General features: G+C 53.7%; 1 protein-coding gene across 1 annotated transcript in view; it reads left to right on the top strand.

The window, feature by feature from the left end:
- Nucleotides 1–18400, top strand: part of SLC2A5 (solute carrier family 2 member 5) — a 60486-nt gene that overhangs the window by 1894 nt on the left and 40192 nt on the right. Inside the window, exon 2 of the mRNA XM_059912172.1 lies at nt 11092–11305. Coding sequence (XP_059768155.1) covers nt 11092–11305 — 214 coding nt within the window. The remainder of the gene's footprint in view (nt 1–11091; nt 11306–18400) is intronic.

Genomic DNA, 18400 nt, shown 5'->3' with positions numbered 1-18400 from the left:
GAGAACCTGGTGCAGCTCCTATAGAAAAGACATTTCCCAAGAAACCTTTCTTTTCACTTCTAGGGATGTTTTCTGTGATGCTTAGGGAAGGCCTCCTAAGAAAGCCCATGTGTCCTTCTGTGGCCATAAAAAGGAAGCGAATTGTTCCTCTTGTCTGTTGAATGTGATCCACCTGCTTCTTAAAAAAAAAAAAAAAAAAAGAAGAAAGAAAATTACTTGTATCCAAGCTAGAAAGGGACTTTGACAGTTTATTTCGTCAGAAGTCGGCACTCATGTTGCTGGTGTGAGACTTGGTAAGACCTGTCCAACAGGTTCATGTATTGACCTAGATCCTCCCAGACTGTATTGCTAAGGACTCTTCAGTGTCTTTCTTTGGAGGATTAGTTCGTTGCTGCTGAAGGACCTCTTGGCGTGGGAAATCTCATCTTCAGACTCGCTGCCCAGGCACCACTCGCTAACCATTTCAAATGACTGCAAATCAGTTCTCTTCTTCAAACCTTCCAGTCTTGGAAAATATTTTATTTTTATTTATTTATTTTTTAATATTTATTTATTTTTGACTGCGTCGGGTCTTAGCTGTGGTACGCAGGCTCTCTAGTGGCGCATGGGCTCAGTAGTTGCGGCACACGGGCTTAGTTGCCCCGCGGCACGTGGGATCTTAGTTCCCTGACCAGGGATCAAACCCGCATCCCCTGCATTAGAAGGCGGATTCTTAACCACTGGACCACCAGGGAAGTCCCCCGGAAAATATTTTAAAATATGACAACACAAAAGGTTGCTCTCTCTATTCTTATGAGTTGATTTTTTAAAAAAAACTGACAAATATCTTGAGAAACCGACAAAGGACATTCTGACGAAATAGTAAAAGCATGAATACTCAAAACAATACAACAATGAGGTACCATTTTCTCATTAAATTAGAGGGAAAAAATAGTAAGGCAGGATACTAATGTGATAAATGCAGATGAAACTGGTGTTTTCCTACATTATTATTTGCCATGTAAATTGGAATAATCCATGTAGAAAATATTTGGTTCATACCCCTTGATCCCAGCAATCCTATTTATAGGCATCTAGTCTAAGGAGATAAACCAGATTACATGCAAAGTTGGATGTACAGAGGAGTTTGCGTGGCAATGTTAGCCAGAACAGTGATGAGAATTTGAAAGCAACCTAAATGTTCAAAAAATCGGGGATCAGTAAATTATAGACTACACCCCACCCAGAAGTGTTATGCTGCCATTAAATACTGGCCATGAACTCTATAAGTCATATATTTTTTAAATGGTATGATACAACGTTAAGTGGGGAAAGCCATCTATAAAACTAAATGCAGCCATGCACCGCAGGAGGCTGGAGAGAGTCGTAGGCAAGTTCGCACAAAGCGCCTGCATGGCCTCTGGGACCCCATCATAATGCCTGACATAGTTTCCTTTACAGAAAGACTTTATCTCATTGGGGAAGGAGGGCAGCTTAGACTTTATCCTCAGAGAAATTGCCTGTCATCACAAGCTGCATCAGGCTCCTGAGGTCTTGCAAGGATCACGCTTTGATCCTCCATAACCCAGGGGACTCACCCAGAGATGGTCACCCTCCAGCCACAGCTGATGAGACTTTCCCAAGGCCACAGAGCTGTTCGCAGGAGGCTCAGGGTGATAACTTCAAGGTCAGTGCCCCTTTTAGGATTCCATCGTGTCTCTTGGCCTTGACAATAATTGTTTAAACTGAGAGATAATTCGACAATCGTTTATTTTTAACTTTCCAGATTTCCCCCATTATTAACACTTTACCATGTTAGCTTTATTTATCCTCTCCAATTATTTTTTTTCTGGAACCATGTAAGAGTAAGTTACAGGGACTTCCCTGGTGGTGCAGTGGTTAAGAAACCACCTGCCAATGCAGGAGACACGGTTCGATCCCTGGTCCGGGAAGCAGCTAAGCCCGTGAGCCACAGCTACTGAGCCTGCACGCTAGAGTCCATGAGCCACAACTACTGAGCCCATGTGCTGCAACTCCTGAAGCCCGCACGCCTAGAGCCCGCGCTCCGCAACAAGAGAAGCCATCGCAATGAGAAGCCCGCGCACTGCAACAAAGAGTAGCCCCTGCTCACCACAACTAGAGAAAGCCCGCGTGCGGCAACGAAGACCCAACACAGCCAAATGTAAAATTAAACAAAAAAAAAAAAGAGTAAGTTACAGACCTGATGCCCCCAACTCCTAAATCCTTCAGTGTGCATGTATTTCCAAAAGGCAAGGACAGTCTCTTGCGTGACCACGTACACCTCCCCAAAGCAGAGAGTAACGTGGAGCAGTGCTAATATCTGATTGTGTCATGTGAAGAAGGAAAAAGGCAAAGCAACTAAAAAGAAAAAAATATGTGTGTGTGTCTGGTAAAAAAAAATCTGATTGTGGATCTATTGAGGTTTTGCCAGTTGTCTAATAAGGTCGCCGATAGCAAAGGAACTTTGTTTTCATGCCTCTTTATCCTCCTTCAGTTGGGAGCAGTGTTTCCATCTTCCTTGGTGTTTCACGACTGGTCTTTTTGAAGAGTACAGGCCCGTTATTGTGTAGGATGTCCCCCTTCACCTGGGTTGCCTGATGCTTCCTCGGGAGTGGATTCAGGATCTGCACCTTGGGCTGGAATCTCACAGAAACCTGTTCTCGCTTCCTACCTGGTGGTGGCTGGCGACTTTGATTTGTTCCGTTCCCGGTGATGTTCACTTTGATTGCTTGGTCAAGGTGTTATCTGCCAGTTCTCCACCACAGTTACTCTTTTTCCTTTTGTAATTAATAAGGATCTTGTCGAGATAAACCTCCTGGAACTCCTCAAAGTCTCACCCAAGGGTTTCACATCCCCTGATTCCGACAGCATTCTGAGGTGACTCTTCTGGATGTTGCCGCATTTTTAAAGTGTGAGAATATTCTGTGTTCAGGGAAAGCCCTGTGATAAGTCCCTTTCTACTGTGTCTTAGCTGTGGAGGCGCCATGATACCGACACCACATATTTTATTGATTGACTGAAGTATAGTTGATTTACAATGTCGTGTTAGTTCCAGATGAACAACACAGTGATTCCATTATATATTTATGTTGTTTTTCAGATTCTTTTCCCTTATAGATTATTACAAAATATTGAGTATAGTTCCCTGTGCTATACAGTAGGTCTTTGTTGTTTATCTCTTTTATATAGTGTGTGTGTTTATGTTAATCCCAAACTCCTAATTTGTCCACCCCCCTTTCCCCTTTGGTAACCGCAAGTTTGTTTTCTAAATCTGTACCCATATTTTACATGCATGTGGATAAGCATCTGTGGCCGTTTGTTTGCAGTTCTCACCTAAGAAAGGGCTGGGCAGCTTAGCCTGCAGCGGCTATGGGCGGGGTCATTTCCTTTCAGATAAGATAAGCATGAAACCGTCTCTGTCCCCCTGCAGAAGGTGACCTGCCTATCGAAAGCAGTCTTCAGCCCCTCTTCCCCTGCAAGGTGGTGGGCTTCTTCTGAACCAGTACGGCAGGGTCACGGACTGTCCCCTCGCCGCTGGGCCAGGTGTGTCCTGTGATTGTGGGGGGAGGTCAGGCTAGGGCGCCTCATCTTGCTGCGTCAGAAGTGGAGCCCAAGCCGAGCTGGCTGCCTCGAGCAGCCTCTGGGTTTCTTCTGGCTGCACTGAAGTGGGGATAGGTGTGGGCATGACCCCCGGCCCACGTGCCCACCCACCCTCTGGCATTTGCTGGAGGCTCTGGAGGAAGAGAGAAGTCTATGGCACCCCAAGTTCACCGTGAAAACCCCTGCTGTGGGGATGGGGAAGTTCCAGCGCAGAGAAAAGGGGACCCGTGGGCCCCGAAGGGGAGAGCCTGTGAGCTCTCTTATCAGACACCAGCTCACTCACGGCGGGGCCCAGTGACAAGGCCCCAGGTGGGCAGTGTCTGAATGGGGGGTGAACCCAGTGGTTGTGTGAACAGCACCCCACATCAGACAGTGCTCCCCAAAATGACAAGAGCTAAACCTGCTTTGTTTGCTGAGGGCCCTGCTGCAGTGAGGTCTCTGTGCTGCATTTGCGTGTCCGCGGGGCACCCGCTGCGGCCCCAGAGGCTGCCCCTTGACCCTGCCGGGGCAGAGTCAGATTCTACCCCGGGCCCAGGTGGGCAGGAAAGCGTCCCTGAGCGCTGCAGAGTGCACCTCGGCACCCACAGAACCAGGGCTGCAGAGGCCCGTGCCAGGGGCTGAGTGTTTAGAAGTTCCCTTGGACGCCTTTCCCCACCTCTGCGGCCAGGGCTACCGAGCGACTGACCTCATGATGGCCTGCTCAGTGGCTGACATCCTGAACTCCCACGTCCTGCCCCTGCCCCACCCTTAACAATAAGAGCCCATTGTTGGGGCAGAAACCTCCAGGCGGCCTCCTCGGGCCTGGATTCCTTTCACCAGGCCGTGCTTCCTGCAGCTGCATCCCTCCGGGCCTGGCTCTGTCCTGCTCCCAAGAGCTTTGGAAACTGGCACATGGTTGCCGGATAGTTTCGTTCTCAGAGCATCTTGGGGTCATGGTCACATTCAGGGCCTTCCATAGGCCCCAGGCACATGGACCAGGCTCTGCTGTTTGGGGGAGAAGACCCTCTTGTGGTCTTCCCATCAGGTGCCACCCCCCACCAGAGATCTGTAGGAAGGGGGAGGTTTAGGGGGAGGGGGGAGTGCAGGAATCCAACGGTGGATTGAGCAGACCTTGAGCCCTTGGTGCGGAGGGGGAAGGGTGTTCCCAGCCCGGACTGTGAAAGCGGCTCTGTCACCACAGGTGTGCCCCTCCCTGACTGGTGGGACAGGTTTCAGAAGATCCCCAGCTGGGCAGACTGGGAACTCTGAAGGAAACCCAGAGCCTTGCTCTCGTGGGCACCGGCCGCCTCCCGTGGTCGTCTGACACATGCCACGGAATCCAGGTGTGGGACGCGGCCTGCTCACCGGCCGGCTGATCCCGCGGTGCTTCAGCTTCTCACGGGGCGACTGAAGAACAAAGTGAATGTCGAGTTCCAAAAGCCAAGCTCATGACCAGTCTGCAGGGCGTTTGTCAGTTTACCCCTCCCCTAAGCCTGCTGCGGGCCCCCAGCTCTGCTGGTCTGGGTGTCGGGGGGTGTCCCAGGGCGGGGCTGCCATCCCCTGTCCTGGCATGTCTCTCCCCCAGAGTTGGTAGAGAGCATCTGCCTTCGTCTGCTGAGGCTGCCCTAACAAAGCCTGCAGACTGGGTGGGGTGCTTAAACAACAGACATCCCTTCTCTCCCTGTCCTGAAGGCTGGAAATCGGAGATCCAGGTGTAGGCAGGGTTGGTTTCCCCTGAGGCCTCTCTCCTTGGCTTGCAGACGGCCGTCTGCACCCTGTGTCCTCACATGGTCGTCCCTTAGTGAGTGTCTGCATCCTAATCTCCTCTTCTTACAAGGACACCTGTCCTATTGGATTAGGACCCACCCAGTGACCTCATTTTAACCTAATCACCTCTTTAAAGACCCTGTCTCCAGATACGGTGCCATCCTGACATACTGGGGGTTAGGACTTCAACACAGGAATTTGGTGGCAGGAGGGGACATACTCAGCCTATAACTGCCTCTGAAGGGGGAGGAAGCCAACTTGGAGTCTGGCCTCGGTTTCCAGGCAAACACACGTGAAAGCTGGGGCCTGGGCACCTCTGGGAGCAGCTCTTGGTGCCCCTCCAAGTGGGTGATTCTGCTCAGAGAGTGGTCTGCAGGCCCCCTCCATCTAGGTGACCCCAGCCACGCTTCTCCTCCGCCTGCATCACAGGTTTGGAGAGAAGGAGCCTCATTGGTCACCTGCTTTAACCATGTCCCTCCTCAATGCCTTTCATAGCGTCTGCTGCACATGGTCACATGGCTTCCTCCCCTTGATGGGGGATGCTGACAGTTTAGCCCTTGGCTTTGGGACTGAGCAGGATACCTGCCCTTTCCTTCGGCCGCCTGAGTCTGCTCTGGAGCAGGACGTCCCCAAGAGTCTTCCAACTCTCGAGGCTCAGCTCCAGGCCCAGCACGTCCTCACATGCCCGCTCTGGTGCCAGCTTCACAGTCTCAGGTTTAGAATGTGGGTCCCAGGTGTCCACACTGAGGCAGGACAGTTTGCTGGCTGTTCTCCATCACCCACGTCTGGGCATCAGGGCAACCCCTCCGACCACCTACCTTCTGGGTCCCAGTCAGCTACAGCCCTTGGTCTGTTTTACATGTGCTGTTGTTAGGCCGTATCTTACTTGTTCTGATTTTGTTTGTTTTTTGATTGATGGCTGCTTTTTTTTTTTTTTTGAAGAGATAAAAAACTGTTAGGTGGTGCATGTCAGAAATTAGCAGTAGACGTTTCTGGAAAGTGGGAATTAGGTCACACATGTCTTTGTAGAGTTCCTCCCAGAGTTGGACACCACCTACAACTCAGGGTGGCCACTTGGCCAGAGAACAGCTTGGCTTACTGAGGTCGCACAACAGATTTTCTCCTGGCTCTATAGGTGAGAGCCTGGGGCAGGGCAGCTTCAGCCCCCTGTCCTTTTCATCCTCTGTCCAGTGGTGGCCTGGAGCCGGCTTGCGGGACCCGATTGTTAAATTTCAGGGCATTTTGTGGGCTGATTGTTAGATAGAACATCATTAAAAATTAAATTATATAAACTTACAATTAAATAAATTGCATTAAAAACAAAAGTAACATACTCAAAACTCCTTAGGTCCTAATTATACCGTTTAAAAATTTTATTTTATTTATTTATTTTTGGCTGAGTTGGGTCTTCGTTGCTGCGCGTGGGCTTTCTCTAGTTGCGGCGAGCGGGGGCCATTCTTCATTGTGGTGCGTGGGCTTCTCATTGCGGTGGCTTCTCTTGTTGCGGAACACGGGCTCTAGGTGCGCGGGCTTCAGTAGTTGTGGCTCGTGGGCTCTAGAGCGCAGGCTCAGTAGTTGTGGTGCACGGGCTTAGTTGCTCCGTGGCATGTGGGATCTTCCCGGACCAGGGCTCGAACCCGTGTCCCCTGCGTTGGCAGGCGGATTCTTAACCATTGCGCCACCAGGGTAGTCCCCTAATTGTACTTTTGTTGATTTGTAGAGCAGATGTCAGCAAACTTTTCCTGTACAGGACCAGATAGTATTTTCAGCTCTGCAGGCCATGTGATCTCCGATGCCACTGCTCAGCTCAGCTCTGGTAGCTGGGAAGCAGCCATGGATGATATATAACCAGTCAGTGTGACTGTATGCAGTAAAACTTTATTTTAAAAAACAGACTGAATCGAGAGCTTGGGATGGACACATACGCATGACTGTGTATAAGACAAGTAATAAGAACCCACTGTAGAGCACAGGGAACTCTACTCAATACTCTGTAATGACCTATATGGGAAAAGAACCTAAAAAAGAGTGGATATATGTATATGTATAACTGATTCACTTTGCTGTACACCTGAAACTAACACAACGTTTTAAATCAACTATACTCCAATTTTTAAAATAAAATAAATAAATAAAAAACAGACTGGGTTGGATTTGGCCTGAGGGCCCTAGTTTGCTGGACCCCTGTTCTAGATTTAAAAAAGTGATAGAGAAAATGTTAGTAGTAAAGATTAAATGCAAAAGTGTTTCTTGTCTCTGTACTTAAGCCCTGGCGGCAGCCATGTCGGGGCAGGTGGGAAGCCGCATATTTCAGGGGGAGGTGCTGAGAAGGGGCCATGTCCCAGAGCAGGAAAAAAGAAGAAACATTCTTCCAGTGTTGGAAAAGTATTACCTGATCCACAGAGAGGTCGCTCATGTCAAGTCGACCCAGTGAAGTCCCAGCTCTCATCTGGTCCCCCAGGTCTTCCTCATTTCACTTCTGGAGTTTGAGGGTTTGAAACTTAATGAGGTTTCCTTAGTCATTAAGGAAAATGGAAACATCAGCCACCTTCTCATCACGGAACTACTCTCATTGGCTGAGTGCAACCACAGGTTGGCTGCAGATACCAGAGTTCCGCAAAAATCAGCAGAAGCCTCCTGTGAGAATCAATTGGCTGTGTGGGATGTATGATAAGGAGTATTGTGTATTTTATTATTATTTACAAATCGTGTGCCCCACATCCTTTATATCAGTAAAATTCATAATCAGTTTATGTTTGTGTATGCACACACACACACACACACACACACACACACACGTGCGTAGATGTCTTTCTGATGTTAAAACATCACCAGCACACCATTGTCTGTACCTGTAAATTACGAGTCTGGTGGAGCCTGCTTGGCGGGGTTATTAGGCCATCCCTCCCACTCCATTCCCACTGCTCTCTGAGGTCACCTTTTCTTCCACCTCCACTCAGGTACCTCCCCAGGCAGCTTCTGGCCTCAGCAGAGCTGCTGTCTGTGCTTGAGTTCAAACAGCAACTCTGATTGATCAACCCACATGCTCAGCCCTTTCAAAGCCATCTATTTGGTCTTCCCTCTGGCTATTTTCCATCACAGATTCAGCTCCAGGCACACCCCAGTAACACAGAGGAAATACATCACTGGGTAGCTTTTGTACAACAGACCTAAAGTTGTAAAACGTGGGGCTGTCACCCTGTGGTCCCCAGGGGCCGTAGGGATGCTGAGGGGGGAAAGAAGCTGCCTCCTCCCGCCAAGCCTGTGCTCTCCCTTCCCGCCGGGGTGGGAATCCTCGGCTCCAGTCCTGCCGGGTGTTGGTCCATAAGCACTGCTCTCCCACCTCTAACTTCAGGATTTACGGTGCAGCCCTTTAAAAGCCTTTCACCTCCTTTCAGTAATGTCCTTGCAGTGAATATTTAAGGAGTAAATTGGGAAAGTCTGTCTCAGTCACTTGGTTCAAACTTCATTCACTCATTCATTCAGTTCATTCATTCGTTCATTCATTCATTCAGCAGGTCCTAGTTTTGCCCCTATCATGTGCCAGGCACTGGTGTAGATGCCAGGATAGAGCAGTGAACCCACATGACCCTCGCCTCATGGAGCTCATAGCTGACATGTGTTGTCCTAAAATCCCAGGATGGCGTGAGTTTTAAAATGGTAACCCTTTGGTTTGACACTAATATATATTAACTCACCAGATCAGTAACTTTGCATAGCACAAACATTTAAAATAGACACACTCCAGCCATTTGAAGTGTAACTTGGTACCTTTCTCATAATCCTTTTTTTTAAAATAAATTTATTTATTTTATGTATTTATTTTTGGCTGCATTGGGTCTTCTTTGCCGTGCGCGGGCTTTCTCTAGTTGCGGCGAGCGGGGGCTACTCTGTTGCTGTGTGCGGGCTTCTCACTGTGGTGGCTTCTCTTGCTGCGGAGCACGGGCTCTAGGCACGTGGGTTTCAGTAGTTGCGGCATGTGGGCTCAGTAGTTGTGGCTCACGGGCTCTAGAGCACAGGCTCAGTAGTTGTGGTGCACGGGCTTAGTTGCTCCGCGGCACGTGGGATCTTCCCGGACCAGGGCTTGAACCCGCGTCCCCTGCATTGGCAGGCGGATTCTTAACCCCTGCACCACCAGGCAAGTCCCCACCATCCTTTAATTTCTGTGGGGTTTTGGCCCCTTCCGTGCTCTTGTGACTTCAGGGAGGACGTGCTGCTTCTGCCTCTGCTGGGCTGTCGGGGCGGCAGAGCTGAGGGTGGCGCCCAGTGACCCGCCCCAGGCTCTGGTCCCTCCTGCAGAGGCCAGTGAGGGGAGGAGGTACCAAGTCTTTCCTGGGCCCAGGAAGCGGACTTTCTCCCTTTCCTCGCCATCCCTGTCCTGCCTCGTCCCCAGCTCTGCGGCATTTGGAGAACCTTATAAAATCACAGGCCTTCTAGCCTCGTTCTGGTAACAGACTAAGTGCAACTGTGGCCTCATCATTGTTCTATGACCTTCTTTCAGAAAGAGTCGATATTCCTTACACAGAGCCCTCAAGATAGAACCAGTTTCTGAACTAAACGTTTTCCTGATGACACTGTCCTGTTTACTTACGGCTTGTTCTCTGGGCGGCTGACCTACCACGTAGGCCCGTGTGTCCTCCTGGGGGCAGAGACCACGCAGGCCTCGTGCATCCCTGGTGGCTACACCGCAGGCCCGGATCCTGGGACCTGGGGACAAGCCTCACCGACAACATTGGTCGTAAATGCGGACATGCTTACCCTGTCCCGCATGCTGGATGTAACGCTGATGAGTTTATTCTTGTGACAACCAACAACGATGCTCTGCTCCAGGCACCGTGATCATCCCCACTTTGTGGAGAAAAACACGGATGTGTTGCAGCCGCGTGGGGCAGGGCCGAGACTCGGACCCAGCCTGTTGCAACGCAGTCCAAGCTCTTAACCGCCCTGCCGGGCCGCCACATAGCTCCTGTGTGTCCCCCTGACTGGTTTAAAAGGCTTGGCGAGGAGACTCGTGCGGGGACCACTGGGGAGGGGCCTTGGGGCTCAGCCCTAATCCCAGCTGTGTCGCCATTGCAGTAAACTCTAGAAAAGTCAGCCCAGCACTGCACTGAGAGGGGGCCCCCGCCCCAGGCTTTGTGCTTTAGTGGGCCCCCTTGGACCCTTGCCAGTGCCCGCCCCTTCCCGTAGAGCAAGGAGGGCTCAGGACCGAGTAGATGTGTCCGCCCGGAGCCCAGGGCCCCTCTTCTAGTTCCTGCTGCGGGTGCACGGGACCCAGACATCCCCAAGCCACCAGTGTGTGCACCTCTGGGCCCAGGCTGGCCAAGGGGGCCTGACTGTTGGCGGGGTGTGTAGATGAGGCTTGGCCAGGTGGGCTGGCGTTTGCGGGCCGGTGCACAGGCCCGTCGGTGCAGGAAGGAGCCGGCCGTCCCGATGCCACAGCATCCCAGCGCCAATCTCCGAGGAGCCTGGCAATTCTGGAATAGAACCCGGCCTCCGAGGGCTTGGGAGGGTTTGTCCAGGTGGGAGGCCAGGGCGTCCCGGGCTTGGCAGGGCTTGGGCAGAGCAGGGCTGGGTTGGGGGATTTGAGGACTCCCGCCCCTCCTTTCTCCAGGGACACTGTCTGCTGCATGCTTGGGAGAGCACCGTCCTTCTTGCCTACCCAGCATCCCGGTCCCTTCGCCCTCGCTGGCTTTGCCGGGAGCCGGGTCTGACCTCACCGCCTCCCGTTTGCTCCTTATTCCTCAGCTGGGGGGTTCCGCTGCTCATCACCGTGGCGGCTGTCACTCTAAAGAAGATCGGCTACGACGCCTCGGATGTGTCCGTGGGCTGGTGCTGGATCGACCTGGAGGCGGAGGACCGCGTGCTGTGGATGCTGCTGACCGGGAAGGTGTGGGAGATGCTCGCCTACGTCATGCTGCCCGTGCTCTACCTCCTCATCCGGAAGCACATCAACAGAGCGGTAGGTGCGCCACGGGGCCCCGGCCCAGAGCTCTGTGTGGCCCCTGTGTCCCGGCATCGGGGTTGGCTGCTGTAGGGGACAGGACTGGTGACCGACCAGAGTGACGGAGGGTTTGCTGTGCCTCAGGCACCGTGACGTGCACTGAATTAATAAGCATCGTGGGTTGTCTGGTTTGCTAATTATGCAACCCTGTTGGGAGCGGGTCCTGGGTCCTGTTATCCTCCGTTTGTGGATGAGGGAACGGGGGCTCACCGAAGTTAAGGGACTCCCCAGACTCGCCCAACTCAGAGTGAGCTGCTGTGAAACCAAGGAGACTGCGGGCTCAGCCTGTGTTCTGGGCCACAGCTCTCTACTGCCCCCTCCTGGACAGATCACCACGGTCGCTTAACCTGGAGAGGAATTTGATTGAAAGATGAACAGTAGCCAAATAAGAATTGAACTGGCATGCCCCTGAGGAGGGGAGGCCACAGACTTTCACAACCAGCGATACAAATAACTCACTTCTTTCTCCTTGGTGATTAAAATATTATAAGTGGTAGACTTTTCAGGCTCTCAGGAATTCATAAATCAATAGGCTGGGCTGCTCTGAAGTCTCCTAGACTTCTGGCCAGAAGTTCTAGGAAAGAATGGTTTCCCTCTGATAATCTGGCCAAATTGTTCTTAGCTCTGGACTACCGGTTCCGCACATGTAAAGTATGGGCTTTCTCCTAGCCACAAGCAAACTGCTACCCCCAGAAGCCTCAGATTAGCCCATCCGTTGGTCCGCTCAACCATTCATTCAGTGCGTTTTTATTGAGCATCTACTATGCACAAAAGCTCTGTGTGTCGGTGGGAATGCTAATGAGAACTCAGGCATGGATCCTGCCCTCCTAGGAGGAGGCAGAAGTGTAATTACAATGGAAGATGAAACGGGGCTAGAGCAGTAACCTCGTGAAAGCTCTGGGGATAGACTTCCAAGCTTATTCTGCTGGTGTGGTGCCTGTGTTTCTTTTTTGCTCTGAGTTTTCAAGGCTGAAATTGTAGGCGAGAATGTCCCCAACTTTCGACTTTCGGGTGTGCTGCTGGCTCAGCGGTCATTTCCAAGAGTGTAAGGCGCTCCTTGCAGCTGTCTGACACCTGACCCCCACCCTGTATGTGGGATGCACACTTTGGGTTCTCTCTTTTTACTCCAAAATTTACCTGATTCTCACCCCTCCCTGCCGCCCTCTTCTGGCTCAGCTTGGAGTCGTTGACAGAGATGCTGGCAGGGCTTAGCGATGGGTCTGAGATCCTCTTTGTCTACTTAGGGTTTTTTAGTTGGTCTCCTGCCTGGGCCGGGGCTGCCCTTCTCACCTCCTCTTTTCCGTTGCCCTGGGAAGGTTCCGGGCTCCCCGATGAAAGCTCCCAGGAGCCCCACCAGGCTCTGCCCAGGACCTCCCCATGCTCTCCCCCAGCTGCCTTTTCATGTGTTTGTTTGTTTGTTTGTTTTTGGCCATGTTGAGGGGCATGCGGGATCTTAGCTCCCTGACCAGGGAACGAACCCGTGCCCCCTGCAGTGGAAGCACAGAGTCCTAACCACTGGACGGCCAGGGAAGTCCCCCTGACCACCAGAGTTTAAATTGGCACCGCCAGCTCTCCCTCCTGCCCAGAGTCTTAACCACTGGACCGCCAGGGGAGTCCCTCGTGTGTCTGTCTTCCTCCCTGCCCTTCCTGTAGCGGGGGCAGGAAGCCTGGGGCCCTGCCTGTGAGGCTGACCCCCCCATGTGAGAATGGTCCTCTCCTACAACTCTGCCGGGTGTTTCCAGAGAAAAGGAATACTAGTGAGCAGGGAGGTGAGAATGTGCGGGTCGTTCCCTGCCTCTAGCTAGGAGGGAGAACTAAAAATAAATGAACTGGGTGAGCTTTGCCCTGAGGAAGAGCGGACCAGCAGCCCTGGCTAGCGCCCGGCTAGTGCCCGGCTCCCCCGCCCACCCGTGTGGTCCTGGAGGGGGTGGGTGGTGCCGTTCTCTGGGTGCTGAAGGCCCCGGGGAGGAAGCAGGTGCTCTGAGAGCAGGTGAGCTGCAGCAGCTTGGGTGGCCAGAGATGCCAAGGGGTGTGGCTCTTCTCCTCACCTGCGCCTTCAGTGTCCCCCACAGAAGGCCAGGCTCAAAAACGCATCTTTGTTATGGAGCAGTGTTTTTTTCATCTATTTTTACAAATTCGGTTGTGATCTGGAACTGCCTTTCCTGTCACTGAAGGGCATTCCGAGGAGCGGGGAAACCAAAGCTGGCAGCTGCTCACCTCTTCTTCCTGCCCCAGCTTTGGGCAGAGCCCCTGCTGCGGGGCAGGCCGGCGGGGTGGGGGGACACAGCAGGGCCGGGGGACAGGCGGGGCTTGCCTTCTGGAGGAGAAGGCGGATCATGAGCGATGGGCCTGATAAACGAGGGTGAATGGCGTCCAGGAAGGAGGATGGTAAGAGCTATGAAAAGCAGACAAGGATAAAGAGCTGGAGGTGGGGACAGGACCAGCTGGGAAACACCTTTGCAGTTTAAATAGGTTGACAGGATAGCCCTTATCCAGAAGGCGACACTGGAGCAAAGACTTGAAGAGGGTGAGGGAGTGAACCACATAGACGGTTGGAGAAGAGCATTCCAGCTCGAGGGAGCAGCCTGTGCAAAGGCCCTGGGGTGGGGTGTGCCTGACATGTTTGGAGCATTAGGAAGCCCGTGTGTCTGGAGAAGAGTAAACAGGGGGTATGTAGCAGGAATGAGGTCAGAGCTAGACCAGGGTTGGGGACATCGTAAGGAACGTGTGAAATGGGGAGACACCAAGAGCTTTGAGTGGAAGACTGGCTTGATCCGACCTAGGTTTTCAACGAGCCACACTGCTTCTGTGTTGAGAGTAAGACTGCAGTGGGGACGGGGTGGGGTGGTCAGGGCGATAGAGGGAGACCAGCGAAGAAGCAGTGGCAACTCTCCAGAGAAGTGGTGGTGGTGCTTGGACCAGGCTGGTGGCAGTGGCAGTGGACATCCAGGTCTGGGTCTGTTTTGAAGGCAGGGCCTGCAGGGCTTGCTTATGGATCGGACGTGAGCTGTCGCACAGAGAGAGGAACCAAAGGCCACTCCCAAGTTTGGGGCCTGGACGGCTGGAAGGACGGAGCTCCCCTTAGCTGAGATGGGGAAGCATGCAGCAGGCTGGGGGTCGAGATCAGGCATGTGTTTCGGACCTGAGAAGCTTCCGGCGTGCTTTAGACACCCACGTGGGGTGTGGAGCCGGCAGTGGATGGAGGAGACGGGGCAGAGGTGGGAACCTGGGCTGCCGGCGTCAGGCACTGCGCGGCTCACGACCTCCGCGTCCCGGGGGGAGGGCAGCCTGCGGTGGGGCTGGAGGGGGCTGGAGGGGCCTGGAGGGGGCGGGAGGGCCCCGTTGCTCACGTCTGCTTTACGTGTTCCTCGCCCAGCATGAGGCTCTCTCCGAGTACCGGCCCCTCGTGTCCCAGGCGCACCAGCTCCGGCGCCGCACCTCCGCGGCCGATAAGAAGCTGGTCCTCATCCCGATCATCTTCATCTGCCTCCGGGTCTGGAGCACCGTGCGGTTCGTCCTGACCCTCTGTGGCTCCGCAGCAGTGCAGACGCCGGTGCTCGTGGTTCTGCATGTAGGTCCGCCCCGCCCCGCCCCCGCCCTCGCGGCTCCCGGCCCCACCGCGGGGTCGGCAGGGTCAGGTCCCTGTCCCCAGCAGGGCGGGCAGGCCGGGGGCTCTGCCCCACAGGGAGCCTTGACGAGAGACGGTGGAAGGTCAGCATGGCTCGGGGGCAGCCCGGGGGTGTTGAGTTGCTGTCCAGTGGCCTAGGAGTAGCCCCGGGAGAGTTGACTGACCCTGAGTCCTTCCCAGCCCAGAAGACCCGGGGACACGCCTGCAAGTCCAGGCCTGCCCGGTGCTCAGCCCAAGGCCCACGTGGCCAGGGTCCCCCGCAGACCAGCTTCAAGGGGTGGAGGACCGGGTCCTGGGTCCCCAGCACTTCCCGGCCTCCCTGCGTGTGCTGTTCAGGCCCGCCCCGGCCCTGGCGCTCACGCCTCTTCCTTTCTCCCTGCCAGGGGATCGGGAACACCTTTCAGGGGGGCGCCAACTGCATCATGTTCGTCCTCTGCACCCACACCGTCCGGACCCGGCTCCTCTCTCTCTGCTGCTGCTGCACCTCTCAGCCTTCCGCTGCCGCCGCCGAGAGCCCGGGGGGCCCCCCAAGGCCTCTGCGCCCTCCAAGACCAGCGAGTCTCAGGGGCCCAGGCGGGCCGCAGATGAACTTCCAAGCGCCCGAGCTGCTCCCATCCTAGTTCTGTGCCTGGGTGCTGCCGGCGGCGCTGAGTCCCCTCTGCAGGGAGCGGGACGTCAGCTGCGCTGTGAGCCTTCGGCTGCCAAAGCTCTTGAGCCCCGTGGCGAGCAGCGCAGACTCAGCTTGTCTACCTCCTCGACCCTCAAGCACGTCCCCCTCACACCACGTCCTTCTGCACGCGGGGGAACTCGTCGGCGTGAGGGCTGCACTGAGCTTCAGGGAAACCCGTGGTAGCTGATCACTGCCGGGTTGCCTTGCGGTCCGGGCGTCGTTGGCCTCGTGACCACACAGCACTGTTTACAGCTGGAGGGACCCACACCAGTGGGAAAAGCACACAGAGATATATGTACACTGTGCACCCGTCCTCAAGAAAATGTCAGGGGGTACCAGCAACGTGGCCCCCACTGAGGTATCACGGAGCAGATTCCTGGATTGTCAGGGCATTGAGATTCCCCTGAGAGCCTGGCTTTTCTTGGATGACTTTGCAGGTCAACGAAAGGGCCAGTTACCTTTAACCAGGAGGTTCCCCCCGCCCCGGTGACCAGCATGAGCACAGCTGTACACAGCTGCTCGGGGCACCTGGTCTCCTGGGGCCTCCCCAATTCTCTCCACGGGCTGCCAGCCCTTGATGTATGCATTGTGTTTGAGTTTCAAGCAGAGGCCAGGATCCAGACTCCTGTCTCCCCCAGGCACTTAAAATTAAAATGCAGGTCCCTCCTCCACTGCAAGGGCTGGAACAGGACAGGAAGAGGCCACTGCAGAAGTCCCCGCAGACGCCCCACTGTCACTTGGGTTTGTTCTTGTAAAGACTGGAACGGGTGAGTTGGGGAAGGATCTGGCTCATTCACTTCCTAGGTTAATTTTTTATAGGAAAGGTGACCAGAGGGTCAGGGAACACCCAAATACTGATTCCTCCCTGAAGGTGAATGTTTGGGGGATTGGTTGGGGAGAGTGACGCATGCATCATGGGGTGATTTAAAAGAAAAAGGATTTAAAAGAAGCATCCGTATCTCTATAACCTATGACTCTTCCACCAACCCTTTCGTCTTAGGTCAGAAAACAATTTCTCTGTTCAATCACAGAAGCCACTGGCTAAGAATGGGAGGTGTAACTGTCACCCTGCGGGGGCCTTGGGGAAGAAAAGTGCAATTAACCCGATAGGTGCCCCTCCCTTGGGTCCCATGAGAACTCTGCAAAACTGATTTTCTGAACCTGTAAAAGGGTTCTGGATTAAAACCAAAGCCACACCCTACTGTTGATTCCTCTTTTACTCTCAAAAGCAAAATCTGTAACAGGAAGAGACTCTGAAAGAATAGTCCTCTACAGAACTAGGTCCAAAACGCTCCTTTTGGGTTCCCTTTTTAAAAGAAGGTTTTATGAAAATCAGCAAGAGGTGAACATCCCTTTAGGATTCAAAGAAAGCTCTGGGCTGCCCTACAGAAAGCTACTTGTCAGTAAGGCGGTCCCCTTACATGAGTGGCCCACGTGAGGGGAGTCTGGGGTTCCCCCAAAGACCTTACAGCTCATCACGGGTGCCTAGCTGGTAAAGAGCCTCACATTAGCTTCTAGAATGGAGCAGAAATTCAGGAAGTTGCTTGCTGCAAAGGAGAAGATGACTCACGGCTGAGTTAGAGTATGGGCCCTGGGGGAATGATGCTCGAATACCTCTTGTTCTGAAGGGGGCCCCAGAGGCCTTGGCTCAGATGGTGCAACATCGATGCCCGCTGGGCATGGCCCCTAAGGACAGGCCTGAGACCTGGGTTTCCCCGGACCGGCTGCAGCCGGAAAACACCCGCAGAGGGAGTCGGGGCTCAGAGAAGAACATCTCCGTGTGCCCGGGCCTCCCTCACGTTCTCATTCCACCTGTGAGGTGCCGCTGCTGAGTATTTCCATTTCCCTCCCTCTGCTCCCCACCCCGTCTCTGCAGACGGGTGAACATGTTACTGCGAGTGGCGGACACATGCGGGCAGGGGAGGGGCTCGTCCTGGTGCCCGGAGCGTTGCAAACAGCACCATCATGAAGCCCAGGAGGGTCTCCTGCCTCGGATCAGAGCCAGACGAAAGTGCGTTCCTTTTACACGTGGCTGGGCCCCCGTGGGTTCTCTCTCTCGGCCAGTGTAGTTAATGTTTATCCACCCTCACCCGCCCGGGCACAGCTGTGTGACCTCGGCCTGAACAGGGGCTGCGTCTCAGTCCCCAGCGCCTTTCTTCTCAGGCACTTGCTGAACCTTGGTCTTTTCCTCAGGTTTACTAAACACTTTCTGCCTCTTTGTGCTTCAGAGTGTGTCTGTCTGTTTTTGTTTCTTAATAAAGGTTATGATTTGGCCCGGGGTTAAGGGTGCAGACAGAGCTCTGCCTGTGTCCACAGCAAGAAAAGAACATTTTTGCAGGCTTCCCGTCTCGGCATAATGGCATCGTGGGAGGTTTTGTGCACGTGCAAAATTGTAATGCAAACCCTGACCGTCTGGGTCAAGGCCAAAGTCTTGCTATTTTAAACTAAATAAACTATATTTCTTTTGTGTATTTGGTAAACCGACTGCCGTTGATGTGGGTGCGGGTCGGCAGGGCGGCTCAGACGGGCCTGTGCTGTGGGGCAGGTCCAGAGCTTTCCACACGGTTGGGCCCTGGAGACCACGTCTGTGTCCTTCTCTGTGGGCAAATGCAGTCAGGTAGGTGGCCACCTGGTTGGTATAGCCAGCTTCTCCTGAGTTTGCCTGATAGAATCCCTGGTCTGGGTTGGGGAGCAGGGGTGGTGGTGTTTAGAATACAGATTCCCAGGCCCCATCCCATATGAGGATCAAGAGAGC

This window comes from Balaenoptera ricei, chromosome 1, assembly GCF_028023285.1.
Source record: "Balaenoptera ricei isolate mBalRic1 chromosome 1, mBalRic1.hap2, whole genome shotgun sequence".
NCBI classification, from domain to species: Eukaryota; Metazoa; Chordata; class Mammalia; order Artiodactyla; family Balaenopteridae; genus Balaenoptera; species Balaenoptera ricei.
This window is presented reverse-complemented; position numbering and strand designations above follow the sequence as displayed.